Below are 22546 nucleotides of genomic sequence, written 5' to 3'. Positions count from 1 at the left end.
ATTACATTAGGTTAGAAACTGCCTGCCTTATCTGGCGTAGAAGGCCCAAGTTCCTCGGAATTCCATCCACATTAGCCTCTCTGGGAAAGAGACAGAGCCTACATTTATTTTTGTTTCCTGTTTTAAGTTATAGATATTACCATATCATTTAAAGTAAGTGAATAAGTAACAGCCAAAGCATTCCCCCTCCAAAAAGTCCTTTTATGCGCATCACAATACCACAGTTTTTATTGTGCAGTATTATCAATGACAATAGCAGCAACACTGTTCTTCCAGCAAATAACTTGAGGAATATTCCTCTTACTGCCTTTGTGAGCCCACATACTTGATTCTCCTTGTCTGGCAAGACTGTTACTTGCATTGCATGACTATTTCATACCACACAATACTGATCACATATCCAGCATCACCAAGTTGAAAGCAAACAAAAAAATCTGGCACTATTTTTACTTTTCACAAGCTAAATACAGCTAAAAGGAAACATTCTGAGAACCACTTAAGCCTCTGCACACGCTCATGGTACCTCTTAAAGCATGGCAGAGCTAGCAGCTTCCTCTACCTAAGCACTGCTTTTAACAGGGGCTTTCTTCCCAGCAAATACAAGATTCTGCCTCTTTAACATTCGGAACCAGTAGTGACTACTGCCAGCCCCTAATCTCAGCTTGTTTTCAGCAATCAGCTAAAGTTACTTGTCAAATCTGTACACAAAAATGTCTTCAAAGAGACTCTAGCTTAATTTTGTCTAGCCAGAAGGAAGGTTGTTAGGACAGCGATGAGCAAAGCTAAATTTCATTAAGCTACCACAAAGTTTACTCACCATGAAAAACACTTGGCTATAAATGAGGTATAAGATATATAAGGAATAAATAAGTGAGAAATAGCTACGGGCGAGAGCCTGAGAAGGCTGGAGCACAAACAGCAAAGAAGAGAAAAAGCAAAATAGTAAAACAAAGTTACTCCAACACGAGGCACAAATGAATCACAGCTTATTAATTTTCAGTGGAGGGAGACCTCAATTCCATTACACTTTCAACACACAAAGCACCAAGTCAGTAAAATAATCATCTTCTGGAACAGCATTTCTATTGGTTTGATGGTCAGTACTTATCTTATCATAACAAAAAAACATCCACACTTGCTCAGACCCTTTCCCAGCAGCAGTGCTTCAGTGCATCAGGTCTGCAATTCCTGAACATTTTGTCTATTAAGAAATCAGGTGCTCTCTGGGAATGGGACACCACATGCCCTGCACTTGCTGTTACCCAAACTCTTCCTTTACTGTTTTAGAATTGCTTGATACAGCTTCTTGTTAAATGCTTGGAATGAAACCCTCACATTCAGGATGTTTTACTAGCTGGTTAATTACACCATAATTCTTGTTTTGCACTTCCATCCTCCCAATTGGTACTCAGTCTCAGATTTAGAAAATCTTACTGATCCCACTTATAAAAAAGCTTATATTAAAGCATGTCCAAGTTCCCATAAGGGAAGATGAATTTTCACAACTGTTCACTGAAAGCAAACACAGTCCATGCATCACTATCAATTCAGCAGATGTTCATTTTTCCTGAAGATGCACCTTTCCTCTAGGAATACAAATATTTCACTTAAATTCGAACATCCAGCAGTTCCCACCATCTTCGTGTTGGGAAGAGAGCTCTTTCAAAACCTGCTTAGCTTGGAAACGAAAGCTTAAACAAGCTGCTGCTTTGAATAAATATAACAGTATTTTTAGAAGTAATTCTTATGTTAGCAAAATGACTCCCATGCCCACTTGGGTGTGATCAATGCTAAGAGTAAAACCTTTTCTGCTTCCTTCCACCGTACAGAAAAGAATCAAAGAAATCAATGCTGTTTCACTGCAGATTTAACACGTAATATCTTGGTAACACTTGCATTAGCAAGATTCAAACAGAAAGAAGAACAGAAGATCGCTTAGTCTCTTGGGAAGCAGTACAATCTATTTCAAAAGGACAACATGTTTATATGGAGGAGGTAAGGAAATAGAATTTCAAGAGATATTTCTAAAATGGGAATTTTAATTCAGGACATTGGTTATTTCAGGAAAGATGCAAAAATTAGAGTTAACAGAAGCCTAAACCATTTTTTTTAATAACTGAATATAAAAAGGTTCTTCAATAGAACTGACAAAAATCACGACGAACCAAGTAGCTGAAAATCTATTGACATAACAGTGATGGGAATTAACAGTCACTACAGGATTTAAGTGACACCTCAATGGGAGGTCTTTTGTTGTTGTTTGGGCTGGTTTCTAGAAGAAAAGCTCTATTTCAAACCTACTGCTGAATTTGATCTGTGTTTGAAACACATGGTGCAGCAGGCCCAGGGCAATACCCGCTCACCTTAATTGCTGCTTTGGGTTTTGATATGAGGAAAGTCCTTAGCCTAATGATAGTTGAGATGCCATCTCTTCCCCAGCTTCTGAAGCGTACACAAGCCTCCTGCCCTCTCAGGGCAGACAGCTGACATGGTCCCAATTCCAGATTTGTTTATTGAAGCTTAGGTCAGAACCAGGAATTGGGCAGCAGAAACCGGTATGGTTTTGGTTTAGTATTTTTACAAGTTCTCTTAGAGTATAAGACTTGTAGCTTGGTTCTCCCAGAACAGAGAATTCATCTGCAGCAATCACTACAAGCCAATCTGCCCCTCTTCTTTTGTTAGAGGATACTTTCTCCCTTCTCACCAAACATGTACCGATGTTGTTGTATCCCGAATACACCATTCCAAGTGTGCTGATACCTTATTTGCCAGATTTCCCCATATTTGTCCTCTTTTCCCTACACTAGCATGTTTCTGAATTTTACTAGTTACTTATTTTGTCAAAATACTTTCACTGGTTGCAGTCAAGCTCCTTTTACACTGAAGTCTGTCAAATACAGGTTTCTTCAGTGCTCCCTGAAAAGAGGAACCAAAAAGCAGATCCTCAACTTGTTTCTCTGTCTAAAGCCCATGGCAGTGACCTATCTCCCCTTTGCTGGAGATTCACTTTAATACAACTTCAGATGTTAACTACCAGACAGTTTTCCTTACCAACTTTAACAATTACCTGCCTCAGCAAGGTAGTGTTAATAAAAAGCTGGAAGGATGACTAACAATACCTTGGATTTCTCCAGTTCCTGAAAGTGCCTTTGGATAAAACTTGCCCTTAATCCTTCTCTGTAATAAAACAGCATTTTAGCAACTTAAACTTACACAGCAAGTGCATTTCAATTCTTTTCACATCCTGGATCTGAAACTCCCGTTCACATTAAACAGTCTTAGATGGTTGATATCATCAACTTATACAGAGCAAACACTTCCATCCTGAGCTCAGAACCTGCAGTAGCATTTGATGTAGCCATCATACCAGAGCCCTCCCAACACCTTGCACCCTCGCTCTTGCTAATACCTATTCCTGGCTGTAATGTTTCAGGCACATCACATAGTGACTGTGGGCACCTCACACAGCTGCACTTGGGAAGGATGGTGTGAAGAGAAGTAGGTGTGGTTTTCTCTGTGCTCTGAGCAACCTGGTCTAGCGGAAGGTGTCCCTGCACACTGACAGGGAGTTGAAGCTGGATGAGCTTTAAGGTCCCTTCCAACCAAAACCATTCTAGGATTCTAGAGCAAGGGAGTTTTTAAAGCCAAATTATCCCTTTTAATTTCTAAGTACAGATTCGATCAGGTAGAGTAAGCCATGCGAAACACTGCTACCAAGCAATTCAAGTGTCAGTTGCTTTTGTACTCTCCTGGATAACCCAACGGCCACAGTCAGAATTCTCACCCAAGACAACAAACTGAACTCATTTCTTGCAATGTAAAAAATATGTAGGATGAATATTTCAGCACTCTGTCCTACCCTTGACCACAGTAATTCTGTGGACACCTGTATCCAGATGAGCAAACGTGATGTTCAAGAAAACACATCACATCTGCAACTACATCCTCCCAGTTTCACCACATGAGGTTTTCAAGAAACCTGAAGGAATGGACACCTTCCCATTTGAAACAGCCATGAGCATATTTCACCTACGACAGAAAACAGATTCATAGCCACATCTGTGCCACTGAAATGAATTTATTTTCTTCCAAATTGTCCTTAAGGAAAATGTGAAGAACTGACATATTATGGCAGTGCCTTGACTAATGCGGGCTTACGTTGTATCAGCAGTGTTTCCACAGTGCTAGAAGTTTAGGCTGGCTCTGCAAAACTGTGTGATTGCCATGTTACTATTAACTGCAAATTAGAAGACAAATTACAAATAAAAGTGAAACCTCTAAAAGGAGAGAAGTAGACTGCTTAGTCACTAATACGGGCTGGTGAAAGTGATGCAGAACAGCTTCATGATATGGTTTAAATCTAAACTATGTTTTAAGTGTAAATTACCTTAAAAATACTAAAAATGTAAAATGTCTCAATTGTAAGGTAGCTTAATTGTTCCCTATATTTTTGGCTTATGTGTGTAGGTTTTTTCCTCTCTGTAACATCCAGCAACTACAGGTCCCTGCTTAAAATGAAACACATTGGAAAAATATAAAAAGGAAACTCAAGTCAAAAGCAATGTGTTTACAGAGAAAACACCACACTGGAACCAGTGATGGAGAAATATTTACCTTTCTGGGAAAAAAACACATAGAAATGTCAGCACTGCACAAAGCCTTCAACTGCTTACATCTACACTTAAACGTGGTTGCAGTAATCAGACACTACACAAGATTAAAACTGAATTCCTCTGTGCTGGTCTGGTCAAGATACACCAAAGAAACTGCTCACAACAGGTAAGAATTTGTACCAAAAGAAGATAAGCTGCTTCCCCCCTAACACTACCACTGATTTGTCAACATTTTAATATGTAATACATAGCAAAATCTTTCTGTAGAACACCACAGAACTGTAGTGTACAGTCTGCAGGGGGATCTGAAGTCTTTCATATAAATGAATCCTCATAACTCCACTGACCAGTACTGGTATAAATGCCCCGTGATAAGGGCTAACCAGAGATCCCTACAGTCTCCTGCAGACTGGTAACCACTGCCTGCACAGCAGAGCCTCTGCTAACACATCTGACAAAACCAAAATCATCGCCCTCCTCCCCAGCCCTCACCACCTCCAGCATGACAAGCTACAGCTTGACAGAGGACAATTTTTAACCACAAAAAAAAAACCAAACACTGGCACTGCTTCACTCTTCCCTCCATCATGGGATAAACCGATAAATGCTCCCTTCTGCTGGCATAGCTGCATCCACACCAGCAGTTTAGACTGCAGTCTCAGTGACAGTGTGAATTTTTCATTTCCTGTGCTGACAAAACACACAGGTACCCCAGGGACACGTGGCTGCACAAAGCTGGTCTTATGAAAGGACACCTAGAGCAGATGCTAGAGAATGAGAAGGAAAAGCCTTCAGGCACAGCTGCTGCCTCCTCCTCCTCCAACACTGACAGCCAGAAAAATGCCAGACTTCTGCCCACCCCTTCCTTCTATAGGAAGTAAAAAGTCAAACCTTTAAGTACCTCCTATGGCACTTCAATGGCCCCGTGCTGCTAATGTCCTCCACAGACAGCAAAATAACACATCAACTCTCTCGTGTCTCCTGCCTTTTTCTGTCCTTGCTATTTCAAACTCAGTGCATCCCAGCCTAAAACTCCATACAGTGCAGTCCACAACATTTCCATGACTTCTCAACCCTGATCACTGTCTCAAGAGGCCCCAGGGGCAACATTACTGATATAGCAATACACAATCTCTCGTTTCTTATTTCTGCATAGGGAAATAGGAGAAATAAATGAGAAAGCTACAGAAATAGGAACAAGCCCAGAAAAAGCACAATGCTCTCTCATACCAATACTGTCCTCCCTCAAATATATATTACAGTAACATATGATGTCTTAATTAAACTTTTGCTCAAACACACTAAGACACTCTTTTTATCTTAAGCATATGTCATATCTGCAATAATTTCATTATAGCTGTAGACATTATATGTGACAAATAATCACACAGGTAGAGGAGTAGTTAGCACATGAAGTGTCTTGGAACATTATGACAGTAAGATTAGAGTTAAGTCAGTGGAAATAAAATACTGCTGTAACTAAAATGTATTCGACCCAGGAGGTATGAGGGACAGATACACAAGACAGGAATTCAAAAGGCAGAGTAACATGAACCCTGAATTTCATGTGTACCTGTGCAAAGCCATCACTTGGCTACCTGTTAAAGCAATTTCTCTTACTGAAAACAAAGCTGGTGGCAGCCTCCAATACACTGCTTAGTGCTTTTCAGAACAGCTCAAATCTGTCCCAGGGCTGTCTGCCAGAAAGTAAGCACAGCCCTTGAGTCCCTGGCCAGGTTTTGAAGGAGGAACTGTACTACTGCCTACGAAGTTCATTTCAAAAGAAAACAACAACAAAAGTTATCATCTCTGTAGAAACTACCAATCCCAAGCTCTTCCCCATGGATTTAAGGCACCAAGGAAAAAATATAAACCTTTTCAAGGGAAGCTGGGAACTTATCTCACAATTTAGGTGACAAAATGCATTTGCTTCATTAAGCTCCTCATGGTGCCCCACTGTTAGATCACATCTTCTTTTCTTTCTCCCCCTGTTTATTTTCTTCTTTTAAGCATCTGCACTGTTCCTGGACCATAAAAACAGGCTTTCATTTTAATCTGCTTAACACACTGTGGGAAAGGGCTTCTAATTTCACAGCACTAAGACAAATAATTCATATAACACATTAGCACAACATCTATGGGAAAAGCATTTAGTCAGAGCTCATAGGAAACAAAAGGGTGCTGAAGCAAGCCTGAGAGAGGCAACTGTCTGAGGCCCCATCATGCACTAAATACATTTTATTACATTCCATAGTAAGACAAGATCATAGATTATCAATATAGGACTTGTCCAGAGGCAGTAAAGCAGTATTTTCCCTCCCTCAATAGACACCGTGGCTTCCCCCACTACTCCAGGCCTTTTCCAAATGTGTTGGGTTTTTTTTCCAGGCTGTTCTCCAAATCAGTCATCTTTCCTTTGTGCCCTTTCATTACACTTCTTCCTTAAGTGCCACATGTTTCTTTTACTGTTCATTACCCAAAACTACCCTGCTCCCCCTTTGGCTTCATTTACTTCCTTTCTGGGTTTGTTTTTACATTTTCTATTGCTGCCTTTCCAGAGCAGAGTTTGCTTCCAGTGTGCGTTCTGCTGTGTGCAGAGAAAAGCAATGCAACCAAATATTTTCTGTGTATTGGCACAAGTCCCCACCTCACCACTTGCGATCATTTGCTCTCAAATCCCTGAAGACATTCTGCTTTGAACCTCTGCTGTGGAAAAGAAAAGAAAGGATTCGTGGAGGAAATTCAGAGGAGACATACCGATTGCAGAGATCTTTGGCAAGCCATTTCTACAGGCTTAAAACTGGGCTGGAAACAAGAAGAAGGTGGACTTGGGAATGCCAGTCAGCCATTAGAACACACTGGGACTAAATACAGGCTCCTAATGGAAGTTCATGGCTACCCCTAAACCCAGGTGCTCTGTTGATGCTGGCTTCATCCACAGCCTTTTGTCCTCACCCTGTCTAAGGTGAATGTTATATGGGAAGCATTCTCTGGAGGACTGCAATGAAAGATTTTAGTGGCAGAAATCCTTGAGCCTCTTTCTAGAGATGCAAGCACTGCTGGGGAAATTTAATAAATTGCTGAAATTTTGGAAGGATTTTGCTTCAAAAAAAAAAAAAAAGTCTTCCCTTGTTCTTTTGCATGGCCTTGGATGCTACACTGCTTGTCCCACTAGAGCATCTTCAGGACACTGCTAACCTTACACAGCCATTTCAGTGGGATATTATGCTAAAAAAAACACCCAAACAACCAAAACCAAACAAGTGCTACTTCTCATGAATTAGAGCCAGGAGTGAATGAAAAGGTACAGTGGAATCATAGAATCCCAGCCTGGTTTGGAAGGGACCTTGAAGCTCATCCAGTTCCAACCCCCTGCACAGGCAGGGACACCTTCCACTAGAGCAGGTTGCTGGTAATATACCAAGAAAACAAAGAAAAAGATAAAGGAAGAGAATTCATTTATGATCAAACCCAGTTAGAAGCAGCTAAGACAACATAAACTCACACTGACAACTAGCCAGACTCCAGAGATAAATACCAATAAGCCAGGTCACCTCAACAGTCAACTTTCTAGATTTTCTGCACATAAGCCCCTACAACTTGTTCCCCTTTCCCTCCCTTCTCTCCATCAGGAGACAGATGAGATTTCTGATTGTTGTAAGAACAGAGTGAGGATTTCAGCATAAAAAAATTAAACGTGAAGTAATCTTAGCAAACACATTCCACGTACAGTGGCAAACAAGTGCAACTCAGGTCCTGTACATGAGGAAATTCTTGCTTATCTCCTAACAGCTGTTCTTAAGTAAGAACAAATCCTTCTCCAGCAACAGAGCCACAGTATGATCCTACAAGCAGTATTATAGCAGGGTAACAAAATACCTGCCAAAGTAATTACAGCTACTCACCCAGCCATCCCTACCTTGAAAACAAGGGTTAAATTCAACCTTTTCCCAAAGTAATTTTCATTGGCATTAGAATTTCACATTTTTCTTTACGAATTTCACAGTGCAAGTCTTGATTATTAGCAGTCCTCCCTTGATCTTTACTAAACAGACACCCCAGCTCTGCACACTGAAGCAGTATCACCAACATCAACAGAATCATTCACAACAACATATTAAACATCCATAGAAGCTGTCACAGGATCAAGTCTTCTGCCAGTAGAGTGGAACTCTTTTAGTAGCCAAGGGTAGCTTCCATGCTGCTAACACAGGCCTGGCCTTAACCTGATCTCTTGCAGATTCATGTTTGTGAAAATCAGATTGCTTCAGTTTTAAATTACACCTGATTTTAGCAGAAAACAATAAACCATTACAAATGGTAGGAGTGCTGAAGGGCAATGAAACCTGTAGCAATGACTTACTGGTTTGGTTTTTAAAGCCCCTCAAAGTGAAAAGACTGCCTGGCCACTGATGGATGGGCAAAAATGCTTAGAGACTGAAAGTACACCACCAGTCCATATTTCTTCATCCATTATTCCTCCAAACATTAACCCTGGAAAGAGCTGCTTTTGTGCTTTCGCTAACAGACTTTTCCATTTATTATCTCAGGAACACTATGACTCAACATCTGATGTTAACAGTTCAGAGTATACTTCATTAGAGTTTTTTTAAGGACTGTCTAACAACCCAGACAATAAAGGACCCTTCCTAACTGCGATGATGACAATACAAATGACTAACAAAACTTCTCCTGAAGATTACACAAATGAAGTATGACGCAGAGAAAGAAGAGGGTTTTGATATGCCCTAGTTTCCTTTGAGATTGGTTTCATTTCAGTTTATTTTTTAATATACACAGGGTTTAGAAGATGCTTTATGCTGACAGTTTTTGACTTCAAGTAAAGTATTAACAAAAGCTGTATTTTATCTTGCTTTATCAAATTTCAAGACTTATTTTTAAGGACTAGTTTAAACCTTACCTTTCTGCCCTTAGTTAACAGATGTAATGCAGCACAGCCCTCTAATTTGCATTTGGTGTAGACTTTGCTAAAATCATCTATTGGTTCATAAAAAGGCATTTTTTACCCACTTCCACCTTTGAAGAGAAACTCTGATGAGAAATCCTGCTTTAAAGTATTGTCACACTTGCACAACAGGAAGAAAATAAAACCTATAATCTGTTTTTCACAAGCCTTGGCCTTGGTTTTATCCTTGACTGTATCTAACAGACCTTGCTTCAGTGCCAAAACAGTCAAGTCAAGCTCGACTAATACATAATTTAAGTCTTCCCCATGGTGCCTGTAGTTTTGCATATATGTATGTATTTCAGAAGTGGATGGCATACACTTCCACATAACCATGGAAAAAAATTCCTCTCTCCTATGTGAGGAGTTGGCACTGCTGTAGGATGCATACTTGATAGCACTTGTGCCAAATGGTCTACCTCTGCTTTTTGAGGTTTTTATTTATGTTTTTTTTCAGCTACAGCCTCCTTGGCCATATCTTCAGCATTCTTCACACAGCCCAGCCCTTTGGACAAGCATGTCCTAAGGACTGTTAGGCAAGCAGTACAAAAAAGTGGGGGGGCTCTGTTCAACCTCCTTCTGGCATTCAGGAATTTTCACTTCCATCGCTTCCGTATTAAAACACTTCCAATCCATCTGAACAGTTGCAGAACTCGAGCACACAGACATATTGTCAATTAGTGCTGTAAATATCCCACAGCCTGTACAAAATGAAACATTTAAAAAGAACAGCGGCCTCACAGCTTTTCGCTCCGTGATCACTACACCTGCCTCATTAATCTCATGTACCCATGCGAGGTAAAGACATAATACAGCTACAGACTAAAAATCCACAAAACCTTTAAAAAGGTTTAATTTGATTCTACAAGGGAGGTCATCATAATCCAGCTCTGCTTTCCCACATTCTGCTAGCAATCTTTTTCAGCTCAGTTTCAACTGCTAACTTTGTTCTCCATCTCGCCATCTCTCATGCTGTTATAATGCCAGCTCAAATGCTGTTTGTAACAGCACAGCAATTTCTCAGAAGTTGCCAGCTTCATAGTGTGTTCCTTTAGAAGTGCATGGAAATTATTAGATTAAATTACAAATGAAAGACTCTGCAGTTGGTCATGATTACTGGAACATCTATGTACATGCAGTTAATCATGAATTTTAACTTCTGTTCCCTTACATCCTTTACAAATATGTTTATGTTCTGTTTTGCTAGATTATATGGGAAGTGAAATTGAAGACAAGTGGAAAAGTGTTACGTGTTTTCCCCATACTTCCCAATATCCTCAAAGGCAAAAAAAAGACGGTGGCACCCACATCCCCTGTCCCTACTGGCTTAGTGTCAACAGATCCCCTACAGTCATTTGTAAAAGGTCTGTTAAACATAAACACATTTCACGTGCAGCAGTGCAACTCACTATTTAAAGAAGCAATTCCATAGGAATCTGCTTTACGAAGCAAGACCTACAACATCCCAGTGGTTCCCCCTGGTTTATAAGATTGCACATACCAGCATGGGACCAAACAATTAATACATCTAGAAATACCTGAAGATACCAATGATGATAGGCAACTGGTGATCACAAGAGGGTAGGCAGCAGGATTTTCGATTATCCCGCTGCTGGGGGTATCATTTTCAGGAAGGTATTTCAAACCGATTTCTTTACCATACACTGCCACTGAAAATATCAGTCATTTTCTACAGGAATAGAGCTGTTTGACCCAATTCCAATGCAGATAATTATATTATCTGTATCTAAAATCCCTCTGAGTGTTTCAATCAGGTATGGTATTCTTCAGTTTCTGTTCTGATCTCCTTAGCACGGCTGAGCACCATTAAACAGCTGTCAGATTCCACACAAGAACTGGCTAGATTTCAGTAATAAGCAAAATGGTTCCCGATAGTGTTTAACACACCTGGGGATCCTTCCAAATGAACTGTGCAGTAAGACTAAACTATAGATTAAACTGCTGTAAAATAAGCCCCACCATTCTGTCAGAAAAGTACACACCCTAATGCATTTGGTCTCTGAAGAGCTCAGTTGTTGCCGAGAATGAAACACACCTCGATGAGACTTCAGATAAGGGTATGAAGAATAATTCACAACCTTTACATTCAAGAAATTAGACAATTAACTCCTCGTGACATACAGCCCAAGCTATTCTCAGGTTTCTATCAGCACAGACCATCTACAGTAGATAGCTGAAGTGCTAAACCATGAGTCAGAGAACAGAGCTCAGTATGTTAGTTCAGCTATCACAAAATACAATACCAGCCTCTTCATCATTCTCAGTTCAAGGAGATTTTGTAACCAACACTGAAGAAGCAAGCTAACTGATTGTGGGCATAGTTAGTTCGAAGTGAGAAGAGGATTTCTAATCACCAGAACAGCAACGCTGTAGAAGAGCCTCCTGTCAGAACACTGGGGCCGAAAAAGCTAAAACCCTTAAAATGAAGTTCGATTCATCTATGAGGTGAATTCTACAGCACGGATCTAGGGAGGGGAGAGGATTTTTAGCCTCTGCTCTGCAGGGCCCTGGCCTATGTGTCTGTAAGAATCTGTGCAGCTAAAGAGGAGACATGTCTGCCAGCTGGGTATATATATAACCTTAAAACTACATATATATAACCTATATATAAACTTAAAATTATCTATATATGTGTGTGTATATATATAATTTTGAAACTTAAAACAGCTCTGTAAAATACATTGCCAGAAGTGATGATCAAGGCTATAAAGCAATAGGTGAAACACAAGATATTTGAAAATAGAATGAGAGGAAAAGAAAACAAGAGAGCACAAATCCGCATAGGAAGCGGAGAAAGTTCCACACAACCTGAAGTTTCCCCAGTACCTTACCTGTAGGAAATTCCTCTTCCACCAAAGTCACAGGAATTCAGAACACTACAGAATCTCCCTTGGTGGATCAGGTCCAGGTGTAATTGTTCTGTGACAGAAGATATTCAGTCCCACTTGAGAAGCATCTACTGCTCCCCCCACAACATCCTGCCCCAAGGAACCGAGATGACAGTAAGTCTTTGATGGTACAGGTGCCTAGAGCTAAATGGTCTAGGCTGGACAGAGCAGAGGCGACAATGACCTGGCAGTTCAGAAATCGAAGGCCTTAGGTCAAGTGTATTGCTCCATATTGACAGCTCCTGTGAACGGCCTGGGCTTTAGTAGCAAGGAAACACAGATCCTGCAGGCAACCCTTAAATTACACAGTACCCAGACTCACCAGTTCATGCAGACAGACCCCCAATTCTATTTAGTTTTACTTCTATTATTTTCCACACCTGTTTTTACAACTCTGTGTCACTGAAAACACACTCCAAAATGTTTCAGCAGAGAACAGATCCCCCCTTCATGAATTAGCTTCATGAGTGACACAGATAACAGTAACGTAAAATGAGGTTGGGCTTTTTTCCTTTCTCTTTTCATAAGGAGAGCTCTCCGAGTAAATCCACTGAGATCAACAGAGCCATTCCAGATTCTCCCCAGCACACGTTTTGTAGCTTAGAAAACAAATACTCAGAGAAAGGGGGAAATAAAGAAAATAAAGAAAAAAAATCAGACAACCTCTCAAAGCTGAAATTGCCCTTTCCATTCAAACTCAGTGCTATACCCCAAACTGAAATTGTCACACAGCCCATTAATCTCCATTACAAAACATGTTCTTTATTTACTAAAATTACAGCATTTGCTTGAATGATAACAGTATTTACATACTGGTTTATGAGCTCCTGAGATGTTTCTCAAGCAAATAAAATAAGAGAATAGGTTACGGTTTATTGAAGTAAGAGAACTGCATTGTTCCTAAGAGAACAACATACTGCTGCTGTTACTGCTCCTGTGCTGCAAGCATTTAAAACAGTGTTGTCCTTTAAAGGATTCACAGCACATATCATTTACCAAAATAGGACTAAATCAGTGGTGCATGCAGAATAGCCCTCAGTGCTGACAAAGGCAACCCAAAGAATCTACAGAAAACATCTGGATTTATAAAATCCAGAGTCCTCCTGAAAACAACACATGCAATTTTGTACCGTGACTCTGCTCCATGGAATAGGCTAAATCCAGGAAGGAAGAAAATCTAGCAATAAAGGATCTGTTAAAGACAAGAATACCACAAACCTACTGATGTCACTATTAATGATGTCACATCCCCACTTGGGGAGGATCACCCAGATTAAAACAAAACACTAAATGTGAGCCCACCCTCCCCCCCCCATCTATCAGTAGAGAAGGCATCAGGCTGAAGAGATGCCAAGATAATAAATTCCAAAGGCTTCTGGAAAACAGCAAATACTCTCAGTACCTCAACAGTGAGAAACCAAGAACAAGCACCTACATAGCTGCAGGTTTCTGCTATTAAGTACAAAGCATCATAAAAATATTTACATCATGGGAAGACGCTGTGTGTTAAGAGCTGCCGTTAAATTTTTTGGCAAGGCATCCTCTCTCGATTGACTTACCACTGAGACCAAGAGCTCAGTTCCAAAAACCAGAGCAATTTTTATCAGATTAAAAAGCATTTTGTATACTTTTCATTTTTAATGAGACAATAGTTCTCTATTAAAATATCGTTTATTCAATTACGACTATTTCTAAGGGGATGAGTAGAACATTAAGCCTTAAGAGTGCAGCATGGGGAGAACTCCAAGGAGGCCGAAACCTGCAAAGTGAAACGAATAGCACTTCACAGTCACAGTCCAGGGCCAGAGCTGGTGAGCAAAGCATTCCATCTACTAACCACGGCAAACCACAAACCCTTGTTGCAGAACACACACCGGCTGAAATTCAACCTGCTGGACAGTGACTGCCCTTAAGAAAAATCTTAAGAATTAGTGTCAGCAGTAAAAAATATCCTTTTGAGGGAAAATCAGGCTTTTTGTCCATTTCCTGCTTTTCCCATGTACAGTGTCAATTTTCTAACACTCACTTTTGGTATCAGACTGTGGGTTATTTCCCGAAACACACAGGTATGCATTCACACTCCTGTATGCTAAGTAAATCAGGTAACAATTCTCCATTTGAAAGGTGCTTTGGGTAACTCCTAAATTTATGCTTTCAGTTAAGCTTTTGACACAGCAACACAAACAGGCTAAGCCTTGAAAAATACAAATCAAGGTATGTAAGGATCAGGTGCTTCAAACAGGTTTGTTTATCAGGCAATGGGGTGTTTTGAAATGCTGGCATTATAATAACTAAAGCTTCACTGAAGAATATATTGTACAGCTTCTTCCATTTGTAAACTGGTTATTGAAAACTCTGAAGTAGCAAAGCAGCTTTGCAGCAGGTGCAGCTATGAAAATAAGGGATATGAAGGAAATCTTTCTAGTGATTTAACTTTGCTAAGTCAAAAATAAGGATTTTTACAGTTAGAGGGGTGCACATGTGTACCTATATCTACGTATCTGTAGATCTGTATTGTTCCTCCACAGAGATTGCACAGTCCAGCTCTGCCAGTTTACCAAACACTACAGGATCACCACCCAAACAAGTCAATTCTTGAACTCAATACACAGCTCAACATATATAAGCTTATGAAGTAGCTGTTCTAAAAAATAATTTCACCTACTCTGATCAGGCATTAAGGTCATGCTGTTGCCATAGGAAATAAAGGGCCATATAAAAAAACAAAAACAAACACAAAACAAAAGGCAAGAAATCAAATTCTATTTCAATGGCTTAAAAAAAAGGGGGGGGGGGGGAAATAATCTCCAAGTCCATAGGGACACCTAACAGCTAATCCGTCAAGTCCTGATCTCAAGGAGGCCAAGATGTGCATGTTGTCATGTTTTCCCACACAGTTCTCCCTGTTCAGGTTGGAACCATCAGAAAGGCACCATCAGCGGGTCTGCTGTGTGTAGTTCCATTTACTTCCCATACGCTAATTCATGCAACATGAGTGCAGAATGCCAGCTCCATTCCCTTACTGTTTGCACTCTAGGAGTAGACTTGTATTTTCTGCCAACTCCATTACATCACCCGAAAGAACCCAAACAGTTCCTTTTTTTTATCCCTTCCCTCCAGATCCCTGCCCCTCTCCTTCTTCCCTCTCCCTCCCCAACAAGCCCTTCAAGCCAGGTACTGCCGGAAGCTTTATTTCCCTCAGAGGGCTGCACAGCCACAGCATCCCCTCGCCTGCTCACGGATGCCTTCCTCCATCACTGACCTTCCTCTTCCACCCGGCTGTTACACAACCCAGTGCCCGCCCGCGTGCGGCGAGCCCGAGCCCGCTGCCGGACCCCCCTTCCCGTTCCTTCCCCGCCGAATTCGGGGGGGGAGGAGGGGCATTTGGGTCAGCAGGTTAGCAGTACCAAAGCCTAAGCAATCCCGAACCGCGAAGAAAAGACACCCTCACCACCAGAGCTGCCTAGTCTACGAAGCGCGCCCCCCCCCCCCCCCCCCCCCCCCCCCCCCCCCCCCCCCCCCCCCCGCCCCCCCTTTCGCATCCATACAGGAACGACTACCGAGCGTTACATAATTTATGGGATCCCAAAATCACCCCACTTCCTCCTCCCCAGGCCCGGCCCCGCGGCCCGGCAGCACCATCTGCCCGCACCGCCGGAACCCTCGGGCCGGTGAAGGATGGCGGGGAGGGGGGGGCTGTCGTTGTGTAACAACCGCGAACTATAGCCGCTCCGCAAACATGCACCAAACTCCCCGACACATTAAAGAAATTTCCTCCCGTGTTTCTGATTAACCTCGTTACATAAGGCGCTTGCATTCCAAATCCACTCTCGCAAGCTCTAAATATACCCCCCCCCCCCTTCCCCGCGCAGCCGAACGCTCCCTGCGCACACGCCCGCGGCCGCCCGGCCCTGCCCCGCTCCCCCCCCGCCTCGGCACCCGCCGAACCGCGCTCCCCGCCCGCAAAGCGCCTCTAATTAAACGTTTCGGCGTGTGTCATCTCGATGGCTTTTACTGTACGCGGATTCCCTGAGTGGGAAGCTGCCTGCGAAGGGGGAGGGGGTGTGGCCAAAAGGGGAAAAATACTGTAAAACACAAGCCAACACATCATCAGCCATATTCCAACCTACATCCCCAAATCCCTCCGGCCGAGGAGGGACGCGCTCCGCATGCCAGCGGCCGGGCATCGCTGCCCCGGCCTCGGCCGCAGAGGGGCCGCTGCTCCCGCCGGACACGGACTTTCCTCCACCCGACACGTCTTTCAGCCGCCGTGTGTATTGTGACATCGCGTTATTTAATTCATTTCTCCCCATCACGAAGTGATTTTAGCGAGCGAAGCCTCTCTAGCGCACTCCCCCCTCCCCCTTGCAGAAGCAACGCTTCATAAATTATTTACAAGTAATTAAAGCGGCAGCCTCATCCCTCTTTCGCCCGTGTCGGCAAACTCCAGCGGTGTTTGGAGCCGGCGCCCCTCACCGTGCCACGGCGGGAGCAGGGGCCCGCGCTCCCTGCCCCTCCGCTCCGCGCCCCTCCACCGGGCAGCGCGGCCACGAGCGAGCCCACGGCAAACTTCAACCGAGAGCCTCAGAGCTAACCCGCGCGGCTCCCAGACGCGGGCTGAGGCAGGAGAGAGGTGGAAAGGGCAAGAGACGGGAAAGGGGGGCTCCTTGGCTTGTTTGTTTGTTTGCAGCGGTTTGTTCGGGGGGAGCACGGGGGAAGCGAAGGAGAACCCATGGGAGCAGGGACACCCTCCGCAAAGTTGTACGCCTCCAAGAAACATCAGCTCCGAGCCCCTCCGCTCCGCCAGCAAAATGATTTTTATGATACACTTAAATGAAATAGGAGGGGGGAAATAGCGCGCGGGAGAGTAAGTCACCCGCAACCCTCCGGTGCAATTACAGATCCCCCATTCACAACGAGCCACAGCGCACCCGCTGAGAACTGTCAAAAGGAGACAGACGAGGGGGAGAACGGGGGGAGGAAGGACGCTGCAGCTTTAAAAGTTTGTTCCCTTCAATCCCAATACTCCTGCTGCTGCTTTATATATTTATAAAATTATGTAATTTCAGGGGCACGGTACCCATCCGGAGACGGGAGGCAATAACCCAGAGAGGCAGGAAAGCCCCAAACACCGCTCGATATTTCCATCGCATTCGTCCCTCCTCCCGCAGCAATTAGGAGCAGCTATAAAAGTTTGCAAGCTTCGGCGGGGGGTAGGAGCGCGGCTTGTTTGCGTGCTCGGCTCCCGCACGCACGAGCAATAAAACAGGGTATTAAATCGCAGCGTTTCCCCCTTCTCTCGTACCCCCCTCTTCCTATTCCCACCCACCCCCGATCCCACTCCCCCGGCCCCCTCCCCCTTCCCCAGGTCTCCCTACCTCTGCTGCCGCTGCTGCTGGAGTAGCTCTGCCTGCGGACCGAAGCCGGCGCTTCGCTTTTCCGGGCGGGCTCCAGGTTCACCGGGGTGTCCCTGGCGCCGGCGGCCGCCTCGGAGACGCTGCTGCCCGGCTCACTGGCTGCTGGATCGGGGGCTGCCGGAGCGGACTCCATGTTTTTCCCAATGTAGATCGCTTGGAGATGGCGAAGCTCCTACACTCCCTCTATCTTCTGTTTCCAGCGCAACTCTATGGTAGGGAAGCAGAAGGGAGAGCGCGAGCGTGATCCAGATGGGATGTGAGCTTGCCTGGCTGTGACCACAAGCAGCGCTAGCGAGAGCTGCGCGCACACACACACACACCCCGCACACCCCCCCCCCCCCCCCCCCCCGCACCAGCACCCCGCATCGCCGCCCTCCGGGGGGACACCGGGAGCCCCCGCAGCCCCCGAGCGCGGACGGGGGAAGGGAAGATGCAGGAAGCAGGCCCGACCTCTGCCTGCGCTCAGACCCACTGCTCGACACGGTTGTGGGGCCCGTCCAACAAGGTGACCGGGCCCACGAGGAGCACCCGGCTACAGCGGGAATTGCTCCCGAGCTGCTTTACCCCCAGGATTCCCTCAGCTGAAGCTGCATCAGAAGATGCCAGTTGTATGAAGTGCCTCGGGACCCACCGGTTTAGCAGCCAGAGAAGACAACATTTCAGACAATACTTCTCTTTCAAGGAAGTGCACTTTGATGCAGGACAAAAGGTGACTAGCAAGGTGCCAGAAAACCTCCAGATCTGGTCTGACTTTTGCAATCTCGCTTGTGCAGTTCATAGTCTCAGTAATGGTCAACTCCTTGTCCATTACCCAATGTTAAAGTACCAGCTGCCAGGAACAGTGTGCTGAAGAGCGCATCACATCCCTCTTGTATAACAGAGGCCATGTTACACACAGCCCTACTGCCTCCTACACAGAAGGTTCTAAAGCTGCCTGCTTTGACTGCTCCTACTGGCCTGAGCAGACCAAGTCATGGTATTTGTACTGGTAGGAGTACAAGGTTTTTGCACATGGCACTGGAGCTCATGCATGCAAGCAGCTGATGTGCCACCTTCTGCCAGCCAGAACTCCTGCTACAGCTATCAACACTGCTGGTGCTGGTACCTCGTGAAACCCATAGGTAGATTCTGAACAAATCCACATCTTGCAGTCTAATCACTAGTAGTGCACTGCTGTCACAAATGGTGGCTGCTCACAAACAACTGTGAAACGTACCACGAGTCCTACCTGCTACAGGAGCTCGTCCACAAAGTGGATCACACCTTGCACTGCTGATGGCTCTTGTAGTGTAAGGGCAGTCTTGTTCCTTTGGGTCAGTTCCTTTGGAAGTCCTGAAGCTCCAATGACCAGTGTCTGAAAAAACCCACAACAGATCTGTTGGCTGCCTTCATCTGAAGGATGGGCATAGACTGCAAAAGACATTAAGAATGATTCTGCATTTATTTTAGAGTGTGAATAAACATGAGCTGGACTTAGAGACCTTGCCCACTGGGTAAATCCATGCTTGCTCTTGAGGATTAAGTATTCAGTTAGGGCAGGCCTGGAAGCCCTGGGGTAGGGAGACAAAAGGCTACACTGTTTGTCACCAGTGACAAGTGAAGCAACCTCTAGCCTGATAGAAGCTGTTCCTGGACAGCAGGCTTGGAGGGAGATGGGGGATGAGTGAAAATGGAAGTGGAAGGCAGGAGTACGGTTTGCTCCCAGCGAGGTGGTCCTCCTCTGATGCAAGTTTGGAGTTTGGTGGATTAGGGCTACAGTTTCCTGCAAACTCTCTCCCTCCTCACTAATTGGCAGACTCCAAATAGAAGCAAGAATTATGTGAACTTTGGAAACTGAACTGCCTGTTATCCTGAGAGAAAGCTTATCCCTCCCTCTTCAGACCAGGGTTTATGCAGGAGGCTGACCAGGCGATGTGTGTTGGGAAACTTGCCCAGCTAATAAAGAGGGAAGACTTCATTCCTCAAAGCTGCCAGACCACCGCCTTTCACTAGCATCGGGAACAACTGCACTACTTGCTACAGCGAGCATCATTCATGTGAGCGTTTTGCAGGATTGTTTTTAGTACCACAGATACTTCACATTACCAGAGAGCATGGGCTCATTTTTTCCTTTCCCCTTTTTATGTGTTAAAGGCTGCTGAGATTTAGGACCCCTACCTTAGCTATACAATTGCCATTTAGTGAATCTTTCCCCTTATTTTCTAAAACCAAACAATTTTTCAACTTACTTTCTTAGAAGTGAAAAGGGAACACTGAAAGCATACAGTAGAGCTTTGGTTTTCAAAAGGAGTTCTGGGTGGGAAATGGGAGAAGCAAAACCCAAGTGCTTACAGCAGCTGAGTCAGTGAAGAAGAATAATTAATTTTACGTTGGTTAACAACATCTCCTCAAGTCACTAGCAATAAGAACCAGCTAAAGCAGGACAGACTTACAGTGTGCTTGTAGAGGCAATAATCTAAGAGGGTTTTAGCACTTACGCAAGCCAAGAGACAAAGAGGGTGCCTAAAAAGCCTGAAAGCACCATGAGGAAAAAAAAAATAAATAAAGTGACAGTCACTGGAGCTTTATCTAATGGAGGAAAACCATCATGATTCTTGTCAAGATCCTCTCTATGAATCTGCTCTGCAGGGACATTTCCTGGGCATAGAAATGGTCTTTCTCATTCTTTAGTCTTTTATTTCTAGTTTCCAATCCATACCACGATGGTTCATTAACTTTGATCACTAAGCTTGTTTGAACAAGTGAGATGGCATCAGCAGCAAAGACAGGTATGCTGAGAAACTTGAGAAGAAATGTTTGGTTAGATTGAGAAGGGCTTTAGAAATTGCTGCAACAGATCCTATGAGAATTAACAGTAATGAAACAAAAAGGGACAAGCATCACCAAACATTTCCTATTGATTTTCTTGATTTCATGTAGATAAAAAGATTAACAGTGTTTAACATTATAATTTAAATAATCAGACAAATCTTGTATGATTCTGGAGTAAACAAGATCATGCAGAAACTTTTTCAGAGCATGGACACAATGATGGAGCAAGGGCAGAAAAGCTGTCATGCACCCAACTGACCACCATGGAAAGCAAGCTCTTGTGTGGGACAGGCACAAGGTACACAGAGTACACACACACAGAAGAAAACTGTAGTTCACAAGAGAACAGTACAGCACCATACTGCTTTAGTGTTCATGGTCCATTAATATGTAAGCATAGTTTGGATTTGAGGTATCAATAATGGTTTTCTACATCCATAACTAACATAGCTGTTGAAATACCCCACTTGAAGAAGAATGCCAAAGTACATTCCTGATTTAGGAAGCATACAGAACCATGGAACAACTCAAGTTGGAAGGAACCCATAAGGATCATCAAGGCCAGCTCCCTGCTCCTTGCAGGACTACCTGAAACTAAACCATATGATTAGGAACAGTGACCAGACGCTCTTATATGATAGCCTGCATTCCCTTGGATCTGGGCTAGTGACCTCGGGCCACACCAGGACTGTCAAACCTTCCAAGGAAGCTTTGTTAGCTCCAATCTAACAGTTACAGATAACGTATTGCTGCAGAGCTAAATGATCATGAGGGCAAAGCGTGGATAATACTGCACAAAAACAACAACCAACCTATTTTGGTGCTAGTGGCATTTCCTTTCTTAGGTGTTCCCTTGTGACATTCCCCCAGATATTTCCAGTTACTACTCCTCTTCCTCCTCCTATACAACACATTACAAGGGGTAAGGCGCATCTGCTTCCATTCCCTTGCCTGTGGTTTTGATGTCTTTGCAGGAAAAGAGAAAGCAAAGGGTCATAGGCCATTCAGAAGAGCAAGTTTCAGGATCATGCAAGTCATAGGACATCCACTAGGTCTTCAGTGGAGTTATCTAGTACATTCCTGATGTACTCCTAGATCAGTCTTGAAAAAAGAATTTAAATCATTTTGTGTAACCCTACTCTGTGGCATACGTTTTAATGTTTTACAAAACTTCAGTTAATTAAATTGTACAGGAGGACAAGAAACTGCTTCCACTTGAAATACATACAGCCTAATACCTGAGAGCAGCTTTGAGGAAGTTATGCACCCCACTAAGCTTCAGCAAAAACAGGCAGACTAGAAAGCTACACATATATAATCTGAACTAATTATGGGCGCTGCATATTTGGCCGTAATTAAATTAAATACTACTTTAACAATGTTCTTAGTCTAGATGAAAACAAAATACAAAATAACAAGAAATAAGAAAACAGTGCTAGAGGCACTGTGCCTGGATGCAGTTTCAGTGAACCCTTTCCCCCAGCCTTTATCTCTAAGCAAAGTGGGAGGCTCATCAAGCAGTTTATCTGGAATTTATACTCTCAGATACAATTGTCTTTGCTTTAAAGACCAAGGAGCATTCGTTAACTAGCTAGCAGCACAGCACAGATGCAGTGGAATCTCTTTCCTGCTGCAGACTCCCAGTACAAACTATGAGCTGTTTTTCATTGTTTGTTAAGCCTCAACTTCCACTTTGCTTCTCTCCTGCCATGTGGATTCATTCCTTACTGGATTTGCTATTTCTGAAAAAAGCTGAAGTGGAGGAGCATACAACATGAGAAGTAATGAATCCTTTGTGCTTATCTGTACCAACCCTATGTGCACAGCAGC

General features: G+C 43.6%; 1 protein-coding gene across 2 annotated transcripts in view; it reads right to left on the bottom strand.

Moving 5' to 3' along the window:
* Positions 1-18167, bottom strand: part of RORA (RAR related orphan receptor A) — a 348414-nt gene extending 330247 nt beyond the window's left edge. Inside the window, exon 1 of one of the 2 annotated variants that reach the window (XM_062626390.1) lies at positions 17867-18167. In XM_062626390.1, coding sequence (XP_062482374.1) covers positions 17867-18038 — 172 coding nt within the window. In that variant the 5' untranslated portion in view covers positions 18039-18167. The remainder of the gene's footprint in view (positions 1-17866) is intronic. The other variant, XM_062626362.1, reaches the window with a different exon arrangement.
* Positions 18168-22546: the final 4379 nt, after the last annotated feature.

This window comes from Pezoporus occidentalis, unplaced genomic scaffold (assembly GCF_034315485.1).
Source record: "Pezoporus occidentalis ecotype Australia unplaced genomic scaffold, CSIRO_AGI_Poc_V1 ctg11, whole genome shotgun sequence".
Lineage (NCBI taxonomy): Eukaryota > Metazoa > Chordata > Aves > Psittaciformes > Psittacidae > Pezoporus > Pezoporus occidentalis.
This window is presented reverse-complemented; position numbering and strand designations above follow the sequence as displayed.